Source organism: Stegostoma tigrinum, chromosome 4 (assembly GCF_030684315.1).
Source record: "Stegostoma tigrinum isolate sSteTig4 chromosome 4, sSteTig4.hap1, whole genome shotgun sequence".
Taxonomy (NCBI): domain Eukaryota; kingdom Metazoa; phylum Chordata; class Chondrichthyes; order Orectolobiformes; family Stegostomatidae; genus Stegostoma; species Stegostoma tigrinum.
The window spans coordinates 5074572-5098275 of record NC_081357.1 but is presented as its reverse complement, the minus strand read 5'-3'; the positions used below and the strand labels follow the sequence as shown (position 1 = coordinate 5098275).

Below are 23704 nucleotides of genomic sequence, written 5' to 3'. Positions count from 1 at the left end.
TTAGAGGGGGACCGCTTTGCAGAACACCTCCGTTCGGTTCGCAATAAACAGCTGCACCTCCCAGTCGCAAATCATTTCCACTCCCCCTCCCATTCTTTAGATGACATGTCCATCATGGGCCTCCTGCAGTGCCACAATGATGCCACCCGAAGGTTGCAGGAACAGCAACTCATATTCCGCTTGGGAACCCTGCAGCCCAATGGTATCAATGTGGACTTCACCAGCTTCAAAATCTCCCCTTGCCCCACCGCATCCCAAAACCAGCCCAGTTCGTCCCCTCCCCCCACTGCACCACACAACCAGCCCAGCTCTTCCCCTCCACCCACTGCATCACAAAACCAGTCCAACCTGTCTCTGCCTCCCTAACCTGTTCTTCTTCTCACCCATCCCTTCCTCCCACCCCAAGCCGCACCTCCATCTCCTACCTACTAACCTCATCCCACCTCCTTGACCTGTCCGTCTTCCCTGGACTGACCTATCCCCTCCCTACCTCCCCACCTATACTCTCCTCTCCACCTATCTTCTTTTCTCTCCATCTTCGGTCCGCCTCCCCCTCTCTCCCTATTTATTCCATTCACTTCGTATTTATCCAGGTTGATCTCCATCTGCCATTTCTCAGCCCAGCTCTGCATTCTGTCAATGTCTCGCTGAAGCCTGCAATAGCCCTCGATACTATCAACAGCACCTCCAACCTTTGTGTCATCAGCAAGCATACTAACCCACCCCTCAACCTCCTCATCCAAGTCATTTATAAAAACTACAAAGAGCAGAGGCCCAAGAACAGAGCCCTGTGGGACACCACTCAACACTGACCTCCAGGCAGAATACTTACCATCTACAACCACACTCTGCCTCCTGTCAGCCAACCAATTCTGAATCCAGACAGCCAAATCACCCTGTATCCCATACCTCCTGACTTTATGAATGAGCCTGCCGTGGGGAACCTTTTCAAATGCCTTGCTGAAGTCCATGTACACCACATTCACTGCTCGACCCTCGTCAACCTGTCTCGTGACTTCCTCAAAGAACTCAATAAGGTTTGTAAGGCATGGCCTGCCCCTCACAAAGCCATGCTGACTCCCTTTAATCACGCTATGCTTTTCCAAATAGTCATAAATCCTATCCCTCAGACTTCTTTCCAAAACCTTGCTGACCACAGATGTAAGACTGATTGGTCTGTAATTTCCAGGATTTCCCTATTCCCTTTCTTGAAAAGAGGAACAACATTTGCCTCCCTCCAATCTTCCGGTACAACTCCCGTGGAGAGTGAGGAAGCAAAGATCTTCGCCAGTGGCTTAGCAACCTCCTTTCTCGCTTCCTAGAGCAATCTAGGATAAATGTGGTCTGGCCCTGGGGACTTATCAATCTTAATGTTTGGCAAAATTTCCAGAACATCAACTTCCTCGATATTGATCTGTTCAAGCCTGTTTTCCTGCTCCTCAAAGTTCTCATTCACAACAAGGTCCCTTTCCTTTGTGAAAACCGAAGCAAAAAACTCATTTAGGACTTCCCCTATCTGCTCAGACTCCACGCACAAGTTCCCTATGCTATCCCTGATCGGCCCTACCTTCTCCCTGATCATTCTCTTACTCCTCACGTATGAGTAAAATGCCTTCAGGTTCTCCCTAATCCTTCCTGCCAAGCCTTTCTCGTGCCCTCTCCTGGCCCTCCTCAGTCCACTTTTGAGCTTCTTCCGAGCAAGCCTGTAATCCTCTAAAGCTGTGCTAGACCCTTGCTTCGTCCACCTTACGTACGCTGCCTTTTTCTTTTTGACAAGAAGCACCTCTGTACCCGTCATCCAAGGCTCCTTAATCTTACCCCTTCTTACCTGTCTCAGAGGAACAAATATATACATCACTCGCAACAACTGCTCCTTAAACAGCCTCCACATGTCTGCTGTGCCCTTTCTGTGGAACAATTGCTCCCAATCTGTACTTCACCTGGATTGAACTCCATCTGCCATTTATCTGCACAACTCTCCAATCTATCTATATCCTGCTGTAATCTCTGATAGTCCCCTTCACTATCTGCTACTCCACCAATCTTAGTGTCATCTGCAAACTTGCTAATCAGACCACCTATATCATCCTTCACATTATTTATGTATATCACAAACAGCAGTGGTCCCAGCACAGATCCCTGTGGAACACCACTGGTCACAGGTCTCCAATTTGAGAAATCTCCTTCCACTACTACTCTCTGTCTCCTGTTCCTAGCCAGTTTTTTTATCCATCTAGCTGGACCCCATGCAACTTCACTTTCTCCATCAGCCTGCCATGGGGAACCTTATCAACGCCTTAGGGAACCCTAACGTTTAGGGTAGGTCAGGCAGGTAGGAGAAATCGGGTCTGGCAGGGCAGGTAAAGCGCCCTGCATCTGGGGAAGTCAGGTCAGCAAGGAATTGGGTTGGGTCTTGGGGGTTTATCAGGTCACAGTCTGAGGGCTACAACTATTCTGTAGTTGCATCTCTATGAAGTAAGTACCAGCTCAGTTTAATAGTTATCCGGGGTTTGACTATGTATTTCATAGTCCAACTTTTTCTGAATAAAACTAAATTCATTAAATTGCATTAAACTCAATTTCCCAGACATTTCCTTCGAATTCTGTGACAATATGGATTCTGCAGCGTCACTATGTGTCTCTCATATCTGCACTGAAATAACAAGTGTCTGGCCAGCAATTCAAGTTGCTAACTGAATCATCAAGTATTAAACTTTTTAAATATACAAACCTGCTCTAGTTGGTTGTGCCACATCAAAAGTACATTTTCAAGCTGTAGAATTATTTCCGGGTTAGATGCTGCAGCAGTCACTTGTTCAAACGAGCGCAGCTGGGAAAGATCAACAGTTTCACTTTTCAGGACTACAGCTTTTTCAAGACTTGTTAGTGCGCCTGAAGAAAATATCATAGTATAACACTGATAAGAGTGCAATGAAATTGTTTTATCATTTAGCATCAGTAACTTTTTTAAAGTGATAATTAAATTTCACATGACAAATAAGACAAGGAACTCTGCTGAACCCGCATTTAGAAAATCCTTTTTGACAAATTATTTCAATTTAACAATGCCTTTCAACTTCCACAAAATACTGCATCACTGAAAGGCAGGTATCTGTTTGGAGGAGGCAACAATTGGGCTAAATTGGCAGCCTATTTTAAACTCACCAGATTTTGCATTCAAGAATGGACAAATTGTGATCATACAACTTGTGCAGCATCCAAGGACAAATTCCATTGAGGCATGTGACTTTATTGCTCTTGGAGCATATTATTAAACTACCACCATAATCTGTTTTTTATCAGTTGCCATTGTCTCAAATTGTAGCATTGAGGGAGGTGCCAACTCTTCCTGTTGAGGTGACAGTAGTAGCTTGGACACAGAGACTATATCATGATGTTTGTATCATCAACAGCCATGGGTGAAGTGCCCAAAGACTGGAGGTTGGCTAATGTTTTGCTATTATTTAAGAAAGGCTGCAGGAAAATGCCTGGGAACTACAGACTGGTGAGGCTAACTGCTGTGGCGGGTAAGTAGTTAGAGGGGATTCTGAGAGATAGACTGACAGGCATTTGGAGAGGCATGAACTCACTTGGGACAGTCAGCATAGCTTTGTCCACGGTAAACTGTGTCTCATGAATTTGGTGGAGTTTTTTGAAGGGGTGACCAAGAAAATAGATGAAGGCAGTGCACATGATGTTTTCTACATGGACTTTATCAGGGCCTTTGGCAGGTACCAAATGGCACGTGGTTAATTAAGATTAAATCTCACAAGATGCAGGGAGAGCTAGCTAACTGGATACAGCATTCTTTAGACAGTAAAAGACAGAGGGTGGTGGTAGAAGGATGTTTTTCAGACTGGAGATCGGTAACCAATAGTGTGCCACAGGGATTGGTGTTCGATCCATTGTTATTCATCATTCATATCAATGATTTCAATGAGCATTTAGAAGATATGGTTTGTAAGTCTGCTGATGTAGTGATTAGAACCATGGCCTGGTGAATCCCATTGCCTTAGATTCTTGATTTGAGGTGTTAGCCTGAGCAAATCAGGGACCCCAAGCTGACATATAAACAGGAGATGCAGTTGGACGCCTCTATCTGAGGCTGGCATTGAGCTGTCTGGTTAGTAAGTAAAGGGTGACTTGGTGATGGGATACCAGCCTCTGTGTAGTTATTTCAGTGGCCATGAGTGGGCCTGTACATGTCTGAAGAAAATTCACTCAACAGTCATTGCTGAGTTGGGGAATCTGTAATGGGACTTTTGATGAAGTTAGGATGACTGAAAGAGGCATGTGACTTGGGCTGACCCTGAATGAGATGTTCAGACTGTTTGGTATATGGGATAAATTGTCATAGCCATGCAAAAGTGCCTAGTAGCTGAAGTCCAACTAAACTTCAAATAAGCACAACTGGCTTTGTCATTAGAAAATGTGATAAGTGGTGCATGGGAGCTACAGGGCATCCAAATGAAAATGGACACCTGATCTGCCTGAGTTTGGGGAATACCACTACAGTGTAGGCAACTGCAGAATCTGACATGGGCAAAAACCCACACCAAAGCCGAGCCTCTGCCAAATGGCTAAAAATTCTCTAGAATGGTGTAGAAAGTAATTAGTTATTGCTGGTATGTAGGCTTGAGGGAACAAGGGGATCCTATGAGGCCTGACTTGAGTAAGGAACTCATGGGTCAGTATCCATGAGAGTGCATAGCCTGGGAAGCTCACTGACATGTGGACTGCAACAGTTAACTTGCTTGGCAACATCCAAATCTTAAACAATTAAGATAAAAGTCTCTGGTCAAATGGTCACCCAGTTCCTATTGGAGTTTGATATGCAGCTGTAGCAAGTGGTTGCAGATCCAGTCCTGAAGGCTTGTGCAAAACATCAGCCAGAAGTGAGAATGTACAAGAGAACCATTACAGATTAAGGACACAACTTTGGTTCTGGTCTCGTATGAGAAGCAATTGGTTCAGCTACTGCTGATTGTAGCTAGAGGCTTGGGCCCAAGTCAACTAGGGTAGAATTGATTGAGAAAGATTCACCTTCATTGGCTGAACATTCATTGATTAGAAAATGGCTGCCTGAGTCAAGTCCTAAGGGCTTGGGACTATCAAAGGAGCCGAGGCCACTTTACATGAACAGGAAGCAATTCTGTCTAGCAAGGCCTGCCTGATGCCACTTTCTTTACAGGCAAAAGTAGGGGTGGAAGTCAGGAGGCTGGAAAGGGAAGGAATTATCAAAGCTGTGCAAGTTTGTGGAATAGTACCAACTGTGAAGTCAGACTGCTCAGTTTGACTGGGGATTTTAAGTAAACGATAAACTGCTTCTCTTGGCCAGATAAATAACCAACCACTTGGGTGACAACTTGCATGCAAAAATGGCAGGAGGGCTGTCCTTCAGGAAGTTGGACAAGAGCCACGCTTGCCTGCAATTGCAAATAGATGAGGGCTCCCAGCAGTGTGCCATAATTAATACCTAAATTCAGAAGACAAATGGAATTTTGTCCTTGATTGCTAGAAGGATTGAGTTTAAAAGCAGGGAGGATATGTTGCAGCTATATTGGGTTCTGGGAGGCCACACCTGGAGTACTGCATGCAGTTTTGACCTCCTCTCTTGGAGAAGGATGTACAGGTGCTGGATAGGGAGTAGAGGAGATTCACAAGGTTGATTTTGAAGTTGAGGTTTGGTTTATGAAGACAGACTAAGTAAGCTGGGACTATACTGATTGGAATTTAGTGGAATTGGGGTGACTTGTAGAAACATCATAAATTATGAACAGAATAGTTAAGCTGGAAGCAAGGAAGTTGTTTCCATTGGAGGGTGAAGTTAGAACAAGAGGGCAAAGACTCAACATTAGGGACAGCAGATTTAGGACTGAATTGAGGAGGAAGTTGTTCACCCAAAGGGCTGGGAATCTTTGGAATTCCCTGCCTAGTGAAGTAGTTGAGGTTTCGCCACTGAATGCTTTAAAGCTGAGAATTTTTTTAATAGTAAAGGGTTATGGTGAGAGGGTGGGTAAGCGGAACTGCAGTCACTAAGATTAGCCATGATCTTGTTGAGTTCCTGGTTCTTGTGTTCTAAGACCTGGGCTCCAGGACAGACATGGGAGTGGGGCCCCTTTGAATGTCTTTGCTTTAGCTTCTAATGGGTGTAGCCCAGTTTTGTCAACTCAGTAGCCCAAGTAGGTTACTTGGGACACCTGGAGCATTCCCTTTTCTCCTTTCCTCTTCCAAGGTACACACTCATCCTTGGAGAAATGTTTAAGCACTATGAATGTAGGCCATCTGCCACTTCTTTGCCCATGTGGAAAAGTTAGGTTATGCACTTTTCTGAGAACAGAAGCATAATTGATTTTCTAGATGGGAAGAAAATTCAGAAGTCTTGAGTGAAAAGAGATGTGGGAGTTCTAATCCAGGATTCTCAAGGTAAACCTGCAAGTTGAGTCAGTAGTTAGGAAGGAAAATGCAACTTTAGCATTTATTTTGAGGATTTGAATATAAAAGCAGGGATGTACTACCGAGGCCCTGGTCAGGCCACATTTGGGGCATTGTGTGCAATTTTGGGTCCCCCACTCCTCCTGGAGGAGGTTCATGAGAATGGTCCCAGGTATGAAAAGCTTAACATAGGAGGGACGTTTGAGGACTCTAGTTCCGTACTTGACAGAGTTTAGTAGGATGAGGGGATCTAATTGAAACTCTGGGAACACTGAATGGCCTGGTCAGAGTGAATGTTGGCAAGATGTTTCCAGTGGTAGGAGAGACGAAGACCCAAGGCCACAGCCTTTGAGAAAAGGCAAGGCCTTTTTAGAATCGACTTGAGGTGAAATGTCTTCAGGCAGAGAGTGGTGAATCTATGGAATTCACAGCCACAGAAAGCTGTGGAGGCCAGGTCATTGAGTATATTTAATCTGGAGATAGGTTTTTTGATTGTCAGTGGGGTCAAGGGTTATCAGGAGAATGGTGTTGAGAAACTTATCAGCCATGATTCAACAGTAGAGAAGACCTGGTGGACTGAATTTCTGCTCCTATGTCTTAGTGTTGTCAAGTTCTATGAATGCTAGAAACACTAAATTGGCCCAACATAGGGAAAGGTCAACTTGAGGTTCAGTCCCATGACATACAAAGTTTGGCTAGGTAAACTGGTCCTGAACAAAAATGTGGATTGCCTGAAAGCTGCTATTGCACAAATGAAGCAGGAGATAAATAAACATACCTGGCCCCTTAGAACAGCCAGAAAGGCTGAGAGGCCATCTAGCATCAAGATTTGAGTCTGAATGGATGCAGCCTCTATACCAGTACCACCAGAAGAAGAAACTCTCTCCTGAGACACTCTGGATGCAAGAGACAGGCTACAATCTGATATACCCTCCCTGTGTCTAAGTCTAAGGAACCCAGACCTGGGGTGAATATGTCCCAGGAGAAGCTACAAGAGAAGGAGCAGGCCTACGTGCCCAGACTTGGGGCAGGAGGGATGTCATGATCAGAACCATGGTCAAGTGTATCTCATTGACTATAAGATTCTTGATTAACAACATGGCCAATCAGGGAGTCCTGGCTGAACTGGACTTAACAGGAGTGATATCCTTGTGGGTCTGCTCCTGAGTCTGGCCAAGCTAGGCATTAACAGGGATGAATTTTTGCTGACTGCCTGACCCTCTTCCATGGCAAACATTTGAGTCTGGATGTTCCTGGAGAGGGAGCACAGTGTCCACCAACACTCTTGGTGTTTTCAGGGAGAGGTGTGAGCAATGTTGGGAGGAGAGCTCTATTTCCTCCTGGTTCTATTTTGATTTGATCCCTATCTACGCCTTCACCTTTTCTTTCATATAAGCATTGTCCCTGGTTCCCTAACCACAGGGTTATTTTCTCCTGGTAGTGGAATATTAATAAAGTAAAAGGCGGTGGGGGGGGTGGTTTGGAGGAGGAGAGGGGAGAGAAATATGAACTGGAGCGATCTCCTTGTGGGTCTGCTCTTAGGCTTGGGCAAGCTGGCCAATAACAGTCCAGGCAGCAGGCTGTGGAGGTGGTCATTTCGGCTCACTGCCTGCCATTTGTGGTGAATGTCTGAGCCTGATCTCACTGGAGAGGGAGCACACGGTGTCCACTAACAATCTCAATGCCTTTACAGAAAGGTGGGCACTGGGGAGTGATTTATTTTCCCATTCCAATTCTATTTTGATTTGATCCCTTCACTTTTGCTTTCACAGAAGCACTGACCCTTTTGGGACTCTACTTGTCACTGGCTTGTCGGCCATGTGTGTGTTTTTCCTGGTGGTGGAATATTAAAGTAATTTACACAACTCGTGTTTTTCACTGTCCTGCATCTAAAGACAAGTGCTGGGGAAAATAAGCACTGTTGCTGTATGGCACTAGTGTAGGGATGAAGAAGAATAAAGGGAAAACATAGCCAGGAGATTAGAATCACCTCAGGTGAGGACTGATTTTAAAAAATAAAAAGAAGTGATCTCCTTGTGCGTCGACCCCTGGTCTGGACCAGGCTGGCCATTAAGGCAGCAGGCCATGGAGGGGGACATTTAGGCTGGCTGTCTTTCCCTCTTCCACAGTTGAGCTTGAGTCTGGATGTCCTTGGAGAGGGAGCATGCAATGTCCACCAATACTCTCACTATCTTTAGGAAGAGGTGGGCAAATGGTGGGTGGAGTGCTTTATTTGGCCCTCCAATTCTATTTTGATTTTAAACCTCTACAATCACGCTTTCTCTTTGTTTTAACATGTTAGGACTGCCCCTACCAGGCTCTGATTGTTACTGGTTCCCTGGCCACATGGATGTTTTCCCAGGTGGTATAAATACTAAATAAAATTATTTTGTACATGGTGTTTTTACTGAGTCCTGCACTAACACACTATACAGGTTCTGTGGGGAAAAATAAGCACTATTGCTATGGGGCGGGGGGGGGGGGGTGCTTTAAAAATAAATAAATAAACTGGAGCTTTAGAATCTACTCTGAAGAAAATAATACATAAACAGGAGTGTGAGAAGGTCTCCTCGGTGTAGGGACAGGCTTTGAGCCAGCTGCTCATAACTCATGTACAGTGCACGTGCAAATAAAGGGTGACTTCGTGACAGGATACTAGCCCCTGCGCAATTATTTCAGCGGATGACACCAAGCTTGATGGTATAGTGAACAGTGAAGAAGGTTATCTGGGAATGTGAGGAGATCTTGACCACCCAGGCAAGTGGGCTGAGGAATGGAAAATGGAGTTCAATTTAGATAAATGTAAGGTGTTGCATTTTGGTGTGCTAAACCATGGCAGGACTTACACAGTCAATGGTACGGCACTGAGGAATGTGACAGATCAAAGAGATCTGGGGCACAAGTTCATTGCTCCTTGGTAGTAGAGTCACAGGTTGACAGGGTGGTAAAGAAAGCTTTTGGTATACTTGCTTCCAGTAATCAGATCAGAGAGTATGGGAATTTGAACATCTTGTTGCAGCAGTACAAGACTTTGGTGACACCATATTTGGAGAACTGCATGCAGTTCTGTTCGCCCTGCTACAGAATGGATATTATTAATCTAGACATAGTACAGAAAAGATTTATTGGGATGCTACCTGGGCTAGAAGGTTTGAATTATAAGGAGAGGCTGGATAGGCTGGGACTTTTCACTTTGGAGCCTAGGAAACTGAGGTGTGACCTTATAGAGGTCTTTAAAATCATGACAGGCATAGGTAAGGCAGATAGCCAACAACTTTTCCCCATAGTAAGGGAGTCTAAAACCAGAGGGCAAGGGTTCAAGGTGAGAGGGGGAAGATTCAACAGGATCCAGTGGGGCAATTCACTCACACAGAGGGTCGGGAGTTTCTGGAACAGGTAATTTCTACATTTAAGAAACATTTAGACAGGTACATGGATGGGATAGACATGGAGAGGCAAGCGCAGGCAAATGAGACTAGTATAATGATGAAACCTGGGTGGCATGGGCAAGTTGGGTCAAAGGGCCTGGTTCTAAGTTGTCGACCTTTCTGGCTCTTTGTTCCATGCCATTTTGGGACATTCCATCAGAAGTAATAACAGCATTTAATAAATTCACATAAAAAGGCGTTAACAGATTTTGACAGAATATAAACAACAGAATGAACCTCTATGACTTGTCACTTACTTTTGCAAGAGATAGTAGGAACTGCAAATGCGGGAAAATCTGAGGTAACAAGGTGAGGAGCTGGATGAACACAGCAGGCCAAGCAACATGAGAGAAGCAATCCTGCTCCTCTGATGCTTGTTATCTCACTTACTTTTGCAATTTTGGTTGTAAGTAAAAGCAAAGTAATGTTGACATTCAAAGTTAATGTGGGCTACTAGTGGAGTTTAAATTTTATAGTAAAATCACAGAATCTTTAAGTATGGAAGGTTATTTGGCTAACTGGGATTTTTCCTGCTCTGTGAAAAAGTTATGCAATCAGTGTAGTACCTCTGTTCTTTTCCATGATGTTGTAATTTTGTCACATTTAAGTATTTCACTATTTCCCTTTGGAATTATTACCATTATTGCTATTCGTTTTCAGCAAGTAACCTGCAGATCAGAACTTTTTTTTTCCCTATATAATGCATTTCTTAGATCATTTATCAATTATTTCAAATCTATTACCACTGGTTCAATGAAAATACAGGACGGCATGCCAGGAATAACACCAGGTGTACCTAAAAATGAGGTGTACCTAAAAAACACATGGTGAACCTACAGAACAGGTCTACTTGTATCCCAAACAGCATAAGCAGCAAGTGATAGACAGAACTAAGCACCTCCACAACCAACTGATCAGACCTCAAGCTATGCACTCCTGCCACTCTCACTGGAGGAGGAGGCTCTACAAATATCCCCATCCTCAATTATGAAATAGCCTAATATATCAGTGCCAATGATAAGGCTGAAGGATTCGCAGCAATCTTCAGCTGTAAGTGCCAAATGGATGATCCAGCTCCAGTGGTCCCTAGCATTACAGATGTTAGTTTTCAGCCAATTTGATTTACTCCATGTGGTATCAAGAAATGGTTGGAGACAGTGCATACTGTAAAGCTATAGGACCTGACAACATTCCAGTGATAGAACTAAAGACCTGTTCTCCAGAAGATTCCTCACCCTAGCCAAGCTCTTCCAGTACAATTACAACACAAGCATCGATCCGACAAGGTGAAAAATTTCCCAGAAATATATTGTTCACAAAACGCAGGACGAATTCAACCTGGCAAATTACTACCCCATCAGTCTCTTCTTAATCGTCAGTAAAAGGATTGAAGACTTCATCAACAATGCAATAATGCAGCAATTGTTCAGCAATAAACTGCTCACTGACACTCAGTTTGGGTTCTGCTAGTACGACTTGGCTCCTGATCTCACCACAGGCTTGATCCAGATACTGAGAAAATAGCTAAATTTTAGAGGTGAGGTGAGAGTGTCAGCCTTTGACATCAAGACTGTATTTGACCAGTGTGGCATCAAGGAGCCCTAGCAAAACTGGAGTCAGTGTATCAGGGGTCAAACTCTCAACTGGCTCGAGTCATGCCTGGCACATAGGAAGGTGGTTGTGGTTGTTGGAGGTCAATCATCTCAGCTCCAGAACATCTCTGCAAGCGTTCCTCGAGGTAGTGTCCTTGGCCCAACCATCTTCAGCTCCTTCATCAATGACCTTCCCTCCATCATAAGATTAAAAGTGGAGGTGTTCACAATAATTGCACAATGTTTAGCACATTCATGACTCCTCAGATACTGAAGCTGTCCATATCCAAATGCAACAAGATCTGGATAATATCCAGGCTTGGTCTGAGAAGTGGGAAGTAACATTCACGCCACACAAATACCAGGTAATGATCATCTCTAATAACAGACAATCCAATCACTGCCCCTTGACATTCGATAGTGTTACCGTCACTGAATTCCCACTACCAACATCCTTGGGGTCCTCATTGACAAAAAACATAACTGGGTTCACCACATAAATAAAATGGGTGCAAGAGCAGGTCAGCAGCTAGGAATGCTGCAGCAAGTAACTCACCTCCTGACTCCCTGTCCACCATTTAGGAGTCACAAGTCAGAGTAGTGTTGGGAAATTTTGTTTGGCTTTATGGTTTAGATCTTGCTAAGTGTCATTGATATTTAGACAGCATTTGTATTTCTTATTTTGTAAAATAAATTTATGTTCCCTTGTTAAATAAAGTTTGCAGCCTCATGCGAATATTTCTGAGTAATTAACTATCACATTAATTAACTAAATAATTTTTTAAAATGACCTATCAAATTAGGATCTAACTTGTCTAGTCGTACAATCAGCTGGGACATGACAACTGCCTCTTCTCATTCTTTCTGCCAACATGTATCACTTCACACTTCTCCATAATATATCTAACTGACTGGCCTGGATGCCCAGCAGCGGTATGTAGGTCCTCTCAAACTCCGTTAGCTGATGTCAGTATTGTCACCTTATTGTATTTTGATACCATGGGACAGGCGACTGCAATTGGACAGCAGCAAACAAAGGTCTGATGAATCCTGCCTTGGAAGGACAAACGGCCCTTGGATAAGTCTGAACCAACCTGGTATTAGCACATGTAACTGAACTCACTGTAAATGATTAGCCAGCCAACGCCAATGGCTGTAAATAATCTCCTGGCCCTGACAGCTATAGATAAACTCTGACCCTAAAAGCTGTATACACCTCCTGAACCTGTCAGCTGTAAATAGCCCCATGACCCCAACAGCTGTAAACACCTCCTGACCCTGTCAACTGTAAATAACCCATTGACCCCAATGTTTGTAAATGCTTCCTAACTCTGTCAGCTATAAGTAGCTCCCACATAGCCTTGTCAACTGCAAATATCCCTGCCAGCTGTAAACTTTCAGTTTAGGAAAAAGTGAAAACAGCTTTACTTTCAGTTTAGAAAAGTAGATGGAGTTTTACCATATATCTAATCCTCTGTTATCCCTGTCCTGAGACTGTTTGATCGGTAAAGCACTGAAGGCACTTGGCTTTTATTTTAAGAGCATAGCCAGCAGGTAAGGTTAGGTGGATTGGCCATGCTAAATTGCCCATGGTGTCCAGGGATGTGCAGGTTAGGCAGATTGCCTATGGGAAATGCAGGATTACAGGGATAAGTTAGAGGAGTAGGTCTGGGTGGGATGCTCTTTGGAGGGGCAGTGTGGACTCAATGGCCCAGATGGCCTGCTTCCACGCTGTAGGAATTCTATGATTCTATGATTCAGTTTGAAAAGTAGAGGGGATTTCATTCTGTGTCTAAAATCATTCTGCACTATTCTAGGAGTTTCATCAGGTGCAGTGTGGAGGAAGATTTACTTTCAGAGAAATGGCAGATGGAGTTTAATTGAACAAGTGTGAGGTGATGAAGTTTGCATGTCAAATATAAGAGGAAAGTTTACAGTAAATGGTAGGACCCTTAGGAGCATTGATATACAGAGGAATTTTGGGGTTCAACTCCATAGCTCCCTGAAATTGGCAACATAAATGGATATGATGGTAAAGACGGAATACAGCATGCTTGTCTTCAACATTTGGAGCATTGTGTACAAAAGTTAGCAAGTCAAGTTGCAACTGAATAAAATTTAGTCAGGCAACATTTGAAGTATTGTATACAGTTCTGTTCACCACACTACAGGAAAAGGCGAAGGCTTCGGAGAAGTTGTAAAAGAGGTTAATCAGGATGTTGTCTGGATTGAAAAGTGTTAGCTATAAGGAGAGGTGGGAAATTTGGACTGCTTTCGCTGGAACATCAGAGGCCGAGGGGCAATCTGATTAAACATAAAAATATGAGAGGCTCGGACAAAATGTATAGTCGGAGGTGTGGAAGTCAAATACTAAGGGGGCACAGGTTTCAGATAACAGAGGAAAAGATTAAGGAAGATGTGTGAGGAAAGTTTTCTTACACAGAGTTTGGTAGGTGCCTAGAATGCACTGTCAAAGGAGACAGTAGAAGCAGACATGATAGTAAAGTTTAAGAGGCACTTATAGAGTCACATGAACAGGCAGGCAATAGAGCATACAGATCACATGCAGGCAAATGGGGTTAGTTTGATATGGCATCATTGTTGGCACAGTTGCCCATGGGCCAGTTTCTGTACTGTATTATTCTATGTTCTATTTCTATGAGCTATATTTCATCTGTCATAGGTCCATCCTTTCTACCAACTTAGATCTTGCAAAGAACAAAGAGTAAAGTGCATGAACAGGCCATTTGGCCCACCGAGACTGCACCGACATATCACGCCTTTCTAAACTCAAAAACTTCTGTGACTATGCAATCCGTATCCCTCTATTTCCTGCCTATATATTTGCCTGTCAAGATGGCTCTTAAACCTTGCGACTACATCGGCTTCTATCCCCTCCTCTGGCAGCACATTCCAGGCACTTATTACCCTTTGTTAAAAAACTCTGCGTCTAACATTTCCTTTAAACTACCATCCTCCCCTCCCCACTTTTGCCTTAGTCCTATGTCCTGTAATAAGTGACATTTCTACCCTGGGAAAAAAGATTGACTATCCATTCTATGCATGACCTTCATAATTTTGTAAACTTCTTACTGGTGATACCTCATCCTTCAACTTCACATGAAAACAAACCAAGTTTGTCCAATCTCTCCTCAAAGCCAACACCCTCCAAATCAGGCAACATCCTGGTAACCTTTCCTGTACCCTCTCCAAAGCTGCTATATCCTCTGAGTAGTGTGGTGACGAGACCTAAATACAATATTCCAAATGTGGCTTTACTGAAGTTTTATACAGCTGCAACATGACTTGCTAGTTTTTATATTCGGTGCCCCCACCAATATAGGCAATCATGCCATAATGCCATCCTGAGCACCTTATCCACTTGTCACTTTCAAGTACTGTGGACCTGTACGCCAAGATCCCTCTGTTTGTTAACACGGAAATTCTAACAGCTCTGCCATTTACTGTACATTTCTCTCCTGCATCACGGATGGCACGGTGGCTCAGTGGTCAGCACTGCCACCTCACCCTGCCAGGAACTCAGGTTGATTTCTGGAGTTTGCACATTCTTCCCGCATCTGTGTGGGTTTCCTCTGGGTGCACCAGTTTTTCTCCCACAGTTCAAAAATGTGCAGGTGAAGTGGATTGTCCATGCTAAATTTCCCAATGTATCCAAGGATGCGCAGGCTAGGTGGATTAGCCATGGGAAATGTAGAGTCAAAGGGATGGGGTGGGTCTGAGTGGAATGTTCTTCAGAGTCACTGCGGACTCGATGGGCCAAACGATCTGTTTCCACACTGTAGGGATTGGATGATTCTATAGATTCTATCAAACCTTCCAAAATGCGTCACCTTGCATTTGTTCGCATTAAATTCTATCTGTCACTTTTTCACGCAGGTCTCCAGCCGATCTATATCTTGCTGTATCCTCTGACAATCCTCCTCACTGTCCACAGCTCCCCCCAGCCTGTGTCTTCCACAAACTGACCAATCAGACGACCTACATTCTCCACTAAATCATTTTTTTCTATTATAAACACCAATGGTCACACATCTCCAGTCAGAAGATCACCCTTCTACAACTACTCTCGTCTTCTATAACCAAGCCAATTCTGCATCCACCTTATGGATATGACTTTGCTTTTTTTATCGGCCTGCCATGAGGGACGTTGTTAAAGGCTTTACTAAAGTCTATATGGACAACATCTGCAACACTGCCATCATCAAACATCTTTGTCACTTTCTCAAAATGCTCAACCAAGTTAGTGAGACATGACCTTCCACGCACAAAGCCATGCTGCATGTCACTAACAAGTACATATTCCTAAGAATCTTATCCAATAATTTTCCTTCCACGAACATAAGACTTACTGGCCTATAATTTCCCAGTTATCGCTGTTGGCCTTCTTAACCAACGGAACAACTCTGGCTATTCTCCAATCCTGTGGCACCTCTCCTTTCACTAAACAGGATACAAAGATTTCATACTAGGGCCCACCAATTTCTTCACCTAGCTCCCTTTGCATTCTGGAATTGATCCCATCAGGTCTTGGGGACTTGTCTACGTTAATCATTTTCAAACACTCAACATCATCTTTTTTATATTGACATGCCCTAGAATATCAACATAAGACATAAGAGATTGGAGATGAGGAGGCCATGTGGCCTATCAAGGCTGCTCCTCCACTCAATAAGGTTATGGCTAATTTTTTTGTTGCCTCAGCTCCACTTACCCGACCACTCACCATAACCCTTAATTCCTTTACTGTTCAAAAATCTAACTTCGTCTTTAAAAGATTTATCAACCTAGCCTTAAATGCTTCACTGAACAGGGAATTCTGCAGATTCACACTCCTTTTGGTGAAGATGTACCTCTTCAACTCAGTCCTAAACTTGCTCCCCCTTATTTTTAGGCTATGTCCACAATTCGTGTTTTACGCAGCAGTGGAAACAACCTCCCCGTTTCTATCTTATTGGCACAACATCGAGGGCCGAAGGGCCTGTACTGAGCTGCAATGTTCTATGTTCTAAATCATGAGGGGTATAGACAGGGTGGATAGCAAAAAGCTTTTTCCCAGAGTGGGGGACTCAATTACTAGGGGTCATGAGTTCAAAGTCAGGGGTGGAAAGTTTAAGGGAGATATGTGTGGAAAGTTCTTTACACAGAGGGTGGTGCGTGCCTGGAACGCGTTGCCGCGGAGGTGGTAGATGCAGACACGTTAGCGTCTTTTAAGATATATTTGGACAGGTACGTGGATGGGCAGGGAGCAATTGGACACAGACTGTTAGAAAATAGATGACAGGTTAGACAGAGGATCTTGATCGGCGCAGGCTTGGAGGGCCGAAGGGCCTGTTCCTGTGCTGTAATTTTCTTTGTTTTTTTTTTAATGCTAGTCCTGGTGCCACTGATCTGGCTGCTGCTGCTGCTGCTTTCCCCTGAGAGTTCATCACCTCTTTGAGAGGCGAATAGCCACAGTGGTGTCCTTGCACGGCCTGCTCAGATTTACAGGTCTTCCTAGTTGTCACACAACATTGTTCTGTCTGGTGTGGCCCATACTGGTGATGTGACCAGCTTGCTAAACATGCTATCCATGATGTTGTCAGCCGTCATGGATGGCTTAGAAACTATCCATTCACTTCTCTAGGCACTCTATGAAGCAAACCAGGAGCTGCAACTGACACAATTAGTCATTGTCAGCATGGACACCAGAAGTGCCCCTGATTTCCCACGTATGGGAGGAGGAGCATTTTGCAGGGTTCCTCAGCAGCAAAGCCTGTCCTGATCCTTTGCTCAGTCGTGTTGATTGAGCCAACTTCTTTCAGGGCTCTCCTCGTTTACTTCACACCAGCATCTTCTATTAGAGATAATGGGAACTGCAGATGCTGGAGAATCCAAGGTAATAAAGTGTGAAGCTGGATGAACATAGCAGGCCAAGCAGCATCTCAGGAGCACAAAAGATGACGTTTCAGGCCTAGACCCTTCATCAGAGAGGGGGATGGGGTGAGGGTTCAGGAATAAATAGGGAGAGAGAGGGAGGTGAACCGAAGATGGAGAGAAAAGAAGATAGGTGGAGAGGAGAGTATAGTTGGGGAGGTAGGGAGGGGATAGGTCAGTCCAGGGAAGACGGACAGGTCAAGGAGGTGGGATGAGGTTAGTAGGTAGGAAATGGAGGTGTGGCTTGAGGTGGGAGGAAGTGATGGGTGAGAGGAAGAACAGGTTAGGGAGGCAGAGACAGGTTGGGCTGGTTTTGGGATGCTGTGGGGGGGGGGGATGAGCTGGGCTGGTTGTGTGATGCAGTGGGGGAAGGGGGCGAACTGGGCTGGTTTTGGGATGTGGTGGGGGAAGGAGAGATTTTGAAGCTGGTGAAGTCCACGTTGATACCATTGGGCTGCAGGGTTCCCAAGCGGAATATGAGTTGCTGTTCCTGCAACCTTCGGGTGGCATCATTGTGGCACTACAGGAGGCCCATGATGGACACGTCATCGAAAGAATGGGTGGGGGAGTTAAAATGGTTCGCGACTGGGAGGTGCAGTTGTTTATTGCGAACCGAGTGGAGGTGTTCTGCAAAGCAGTCCCCAAGCCTCCGCTTGGTTTCCCCAACGTAGAGGAAGCCACACCGGGTACAATGGATACAGTATATCACATTGGCAGATGTGCAGGTGAACCTCTGCTTAATATGGAAAGTCATCTTGGGGCCTGGGATGGGGGTGAGGGAGGAGGTGTGGGGGCAAATGTAGCACTTCCTGCGGTTGCAGGGGAAGGTGCCGGGTGTGGTGGGGTTGGAGGGCAGTGTCGAGTGAACAAGGGAGTCACGGAGAGAGTGGTCTCTCCGGAAGGCAGACAAGGGTGGGGACGGAAAAATGTCTTGGGTGGTGGGGTCGGATTGTGGATGGCAGGAAGAGTTGAGGTTTGGGGCTGTGTAGGTGCGGAAGAGGGACTGTTTCATGTAACTTACAAAGAGGCAGGCATAGCTGGGGTCCATGCGGGTGCCCATGGCCACCCCCTTTGTCTGTAGGAAGTGGGAGGAATCGAAAGAGAAGTTGTTGAGGGTGAGGACGAGTTCGGCTAGGCAGATGAGGGTGTCGGTGGAGGGGGACTGGTCGGGCCTGCGGGACAGGAAGAAGCGGAGGACCTTGAGGTCATCTGCATGCGGAATACAGGTGTATAGGGACTGGACGTCCATGGGGAAAATGAGGTGTTGGGGGCCAGGGAATTGGAAGTTCTGGAGGAGGTGGAGGGCGTGGTTGGTGTCACGGACATAGGTACGGAGTTCCTGGACCAAAGGGGAGAAAATGGAGTCCAGATAGATGGAGATGAGTTTGGTGGGGCAGGAACGGGTGAGACAATGTGTTGACCAGGGCAGGCAGGTTTGTGGATTTTGGGAAGTCAATAGAAACGGGCCGTGCGGGATTGGGGAATAATAAGGTTGGAGGCTGTGGGTGGGAGGTGCCCTGAGGTGATGAGGTAATGAATGGTGTTGGAGATGATGGTTTGGTGGCGCAGTGGTAGTATGGTGCACTGACCTCTACATCGCCAAGGCCAAACGCCAACTCTCCGACACCTCCTCCTACTGCCCCCTCCTCGATCATGACCCCACTCCCGAGCACCAGTGTCGAGAACAGTGGTCGAGAACACACTTGACCGCGCCTCCCGCATTTCCCACAACACATCCCTCACACCCTGCCCCCGCCACAACCGCCCAAAGAGGATCCCCCTCATTCTCACACACCACCCCACCAACCTCCGGATACAATGCATCATCCTCCGACACTTCCGCCATCTACAATCCGACCCCACCACCCAAGACATTTTTCCATTCCCACCCTTGTCCTCTTTCCGGAGAGACCACTCTCGCCGTGACTCCCTTGTTCGCCCCACACTGCCCTCCAACCCCACCACACCCGGCACCTTCCCCTGTAACCGCAAGAAGTGCTACACTTGCCCCCACACCTCCTCCCTCATCCCCATCCCAAGCCCCAAGATGACTTTCCACATTAAGCAGAGGTTCACCTGCACATCTGCCAATGTGGTATACTGTATCCATTGTACCCGGTGTGGCTTCCTCGACATTGAGGAAACCAAGCAGAGGCTTGGGGACCGCTTTGCAGAACACCTCCGCTCGGTTCGCAATAAACAACTGCACCCCCCAGTCGCAAACCATTTTAACTCCCCCTCCCATTCTTTAGATGACATGTCCAACATGGGCCTCCTGCAGTGCCACAATGATGCCACCCGAAGGTTATAGGAACAGCAACTCATATTCCGCTTGGGAACCCTGCAGCCTAATGGTATCAATGTGGACTTCGCCAACTTCAAAATCTCCCCTTCTCCCACCGCATCCCACAACCAGCCCAGCTCATCTCCTTCCCCTACTGCATCCCAAAACCAGCCCAGCCTGTCTCTGCCTCCCTAACCTGTTCTTCCTCTCACCCATCCCTTCCTCCCTCCTCAAGCCGCACCTCCATTTCCTACCTACTAAACTCATCCCACCTCCTTGACCTGTCCGTCTTCCCTGGACTGACCTATCCCCTCCCTCCCTCCCCACCTATACTCTCCTCTCCACCTATCTTCTTTTCTCTCCATCTTCAGTCCGCCTCCCCCTCTCTCCCTATTTATTCCAGAACCCTCATCCCATCCCCGTCTCTGATGAAGGGTCGAGGCCCGAAACGTCATCTTTTGTGCTCCTGAGATGCTGCTTGGCCTGCTATGTTCATCCAGCTTTACACGTTAGCATCTTCCAATAGATGGTCTTCCTCCTGATGAGAACCAGGTCCTTTGCATTCTCCTTCTCAGTCATGGTGACTCAGCTGACTTCTCCCAGAACCCTCTTCGGTCGCATCTTACCAGTGTCCTCTGTTAGTTGCTCTTCTGACTGATGAGCGTCAGGTCCTTTGCAAACCCCTTCTCAGTTGTGTCGACTGAGCTGACATCTCCAGAATCCTGCTCAGTCACTTCTCACCAGCACCCTCTGTCAAGAAAGGCGGTAGCCTACAAGACAGAGATAGTAATAACTGCTGATGCTGGAGTTAGAGACAACAAAGTCTGGAGCTGGAGGCACACAGCGGATCAGGCAGCATCAGAGGAGCAGGAAAGTTGACATTTCAGGTCGTGACTCTTCTTCAGAAAACCCCCCGTTTAAATCCCAGAATTAAATCAGCTTGATAGATTTTCTTTAGCATTGCGTTCATTCAATGCGAAATATTAAGCTAGGCTGTAGATTTCCTTTCAATAGTAGGGCAGAAGTTTATTATGCAAAAAAAGCAAACTAACTTATCTAAATATAGTAGCTCATGGAACAATATGAAAACACAGATCAAAACACAGTTGCATTCATTTGGCAACGTAAGACCATAAGGCCATAAGACATAGGAGTGGAAGTAAGGCCATTTGGCCCATCAAGTCCACTCCGCCATTTAAATCATGGCTGACAGGCATTTCAACTCCACTTTCCTGCACTCTCCCCACAGCCCTTGATTTCTTCTGAGATCAAGAATTTGTCAATCTCTGCCTTGAAGGCATCCAACGTCCCAGCCTCCACTGCATTCATGGCAATGAATTCCACAGGCCCACCACTCTCTGGCTGAAGAAATGTCGTCTCATTTCCATTTTAAATTTATCACCTCTAATTTTAAGGCTGTGCCCACAGGTCCTAGTCTCCCCGCCTAACGGAAACAACTTCCTGGCATCCACCCCTTCTAAACCATACATTATCTTGTAAGTTTCTATTAGATCTCCCCTCAACCTTCTAAACTCTAATGAATACAATCCCAGGATTCTTAGCCGTTCATCATACGTTAAACCTACCATTCCAGGGATCATCTGTGTGAATCTCTGCTGGACACGCTCCAGGGCTAGTATGTCCTTCCTGAGGTATGGGGCCCAAAATTGGACACAGTATTCTATATGGGGCCTAACTAGAGCCTTATAAAGCCTCAGACGCACAACGCTGCTTTTATATTCCAACCCTCTTGAGATAAATGACAACATTACATTCGCATTCTTAATTACGGACTCTACCTGCAAGTTAACCTTTACAGAATCCTGGACCAACACTCCCAGATCCCTTTGCACTTATGATCTGCAAATTTTCTCACCGTTTAGAAAATAGTCCATGCCTGTATTCTTTTTTCCAAAGTGCAAAACCTCACATTTACTCACATTGAATTTCATCAGCCATTTCCTGGACCATTCTCCTAAACTGTCTAAATCTTTCTGCTTCCCCACCTCCTCAGTACTACCTGCCTGTCCACCTGTCTTTGTATCATCAGCAAACATCATCAGAATACCCCCAGTCCCTTTATCCAGATCATTAATATATAAGGTGAACAGCTGCAGTCCCAACTCTGAACCCTGCGGACACCACTCGTCACCGGTTGCCATTCTGAAAAAGAGCCTTTTATCCCAACTCTCTGCCTTCTGTCAGACAGCCAATCCTCAATCCAAGCCAGTAGCTCACCTCGAACACCATGGGCCCTCACCTTACTCAGCAGCCTCCCGTGAGGCACCATATCAAAGGCCTTTTAGAAGTCTAGATAGATAACATCTACTGGGTTTCCCTGGTCTCACATACTTGTTACCACTTCAAAGAATTCTAACAGGTTTGTCAGGCATGACCTCCCCTTACTAAATCCATGCTGACGCGTTCTAATCTGACCCTGCACTACCAGAAATTTAGGATTCTCATCCTTGACACTGGATTCTAGAATTTTACCAACTACCGAGGTTAGGCTAATCGGCCTATAATTTTGATCCTTTCTTAAGCAAGGGGGTTACAACAGCAATTTTCCAATCATCTGCGACTTTCCCAGACTCCAGTGACTTTTGAAAGATCACAACCAAAGCCTCCGCTATTTCCTCAGCCACCTCCCTCAGAACTCTAGGATGTAGCCCATCGGGGCCAGATTTATCAATTTTTAGACCTTTTAGCTTTTCCAGCACTTTCTCTTTTGTAATGCCTACCATACTCAACCCGGCCCCCGGCTCTCCTTAATTGTTGGCATACTACTCATGTCTTCCACTGTGAAGACTGACGCAAAGTACTTATTAAGTTCTTCAGCTATTTCCTTATCTCCCATCACTAGCCTTCCAGCATCAATTTGGAGCGGCCCAATATCTACTTTTGCCTCTCGTTTGTTTCTTATGTATTGAAAGAAGCTTTTACTATCATTTCTAATATTACTGGCCTGTCTACCTTCATATTTGATCCTCTCCTTCCTTATTTCTCTCTTTGTTATCCTCTCTTTGTTTTTGTAGCCTTCCCAATCTTCTGATTTCCTAGTGCTCTTGGCCACTTTATAGGCTGTCTCTTTTTCTTTGATATATTTCCTGACTTCCTTTGTCAGCCATGGCTGTCTAATCCCACCCCAGATAATCTTTCTTTTCTTTGGGATGAATCTCTGTACTGTGTCCTCAATTACACCCAGAAACTCCTGCCATTTTTGCTCTATTGTCTTCCCCGCTAGGCTCTGCTTCCAGTCGATTTTCGTCAATTCCCCTCTCATGCCCCTGTAATTACCTTTATTCAACTGTAACACCATTACATCTGATTTTGCCTTCTCTCTTTCAAACTGCAGACTGAACTCTACCATATTATGATCGCTGCCTCCTAAGTGTTCCCTTACTTTAAGGTCTTTTATAAAGTCTGGCTCATTGCATAGCACTAAGTCCAGAATAGCCTGCTCCCTTGTGGGCTCCATCACAAGCTGTTCCAAAAAGCCATCCTGCAAACATTTCATGAATTCCCTTTCTTTGGATCCACCAGCAACATTATTCACCCAATCCACCTACATATTGAAGTCCTCCATGATCACCGTCACCTTGCCTTTCTGACTTGCCCTGTCTATTTCTCGGTGCAACTTGCGCCCCTGGTCCTGATCACTGTTAGGAGGTCTGTACATAACTCCCATTATGGTTTTTTTGCCTTTGTGGTTCCTCAATTCCACCCAAACAGACTCCACATTGTCTGACCCTATGTCATTCAGTGCCGTAGATTTAATTCTATTCTTAACTAACAAGGCAACCCCACCCCCTCTGCCTACCTCCCCGTCTTTTCGATATGTTGTGAATCCTTGGATGTTTAACTGCCAGTCCTGAACTCCCTGCAACCGTGTCTCTGTGATGCCTACCACATCATAATCATTCAAGAGGATTTGTGCTGTTAATTCATCTACTTTGTTGCGAATACTACGAGCATTTAGATAAAGTGCCTTAATGCTAACTTTCTTAACATTATTAGAGAGGTTGGAAATC

At 45.4% G+C, this 23704-nt stretch overlaps 1 protein-coding gene across 1 annotated transcript in view; it reads right to left on the bottom strand.

The window, feature by feature from the left end:
* LOC125452339 (dynein axonemal heavy chain 8-like) overlaps window positions 1–23704 on the bottom strand; it is a 1009221-nt gene that overhangs the window by 880189 nt on the left and 105328 nt on the right. The window contains exon 7 of the mRNA XM_059645685.1: window positions 2732–2892. Within this exon, the coding sequence (XP_059501668.1) occupies window positions 2732–2892 (161 nt within the window). The remainder of the gene's footprint in view (window positions 1–2731; window positions 2893–23704) is intronic.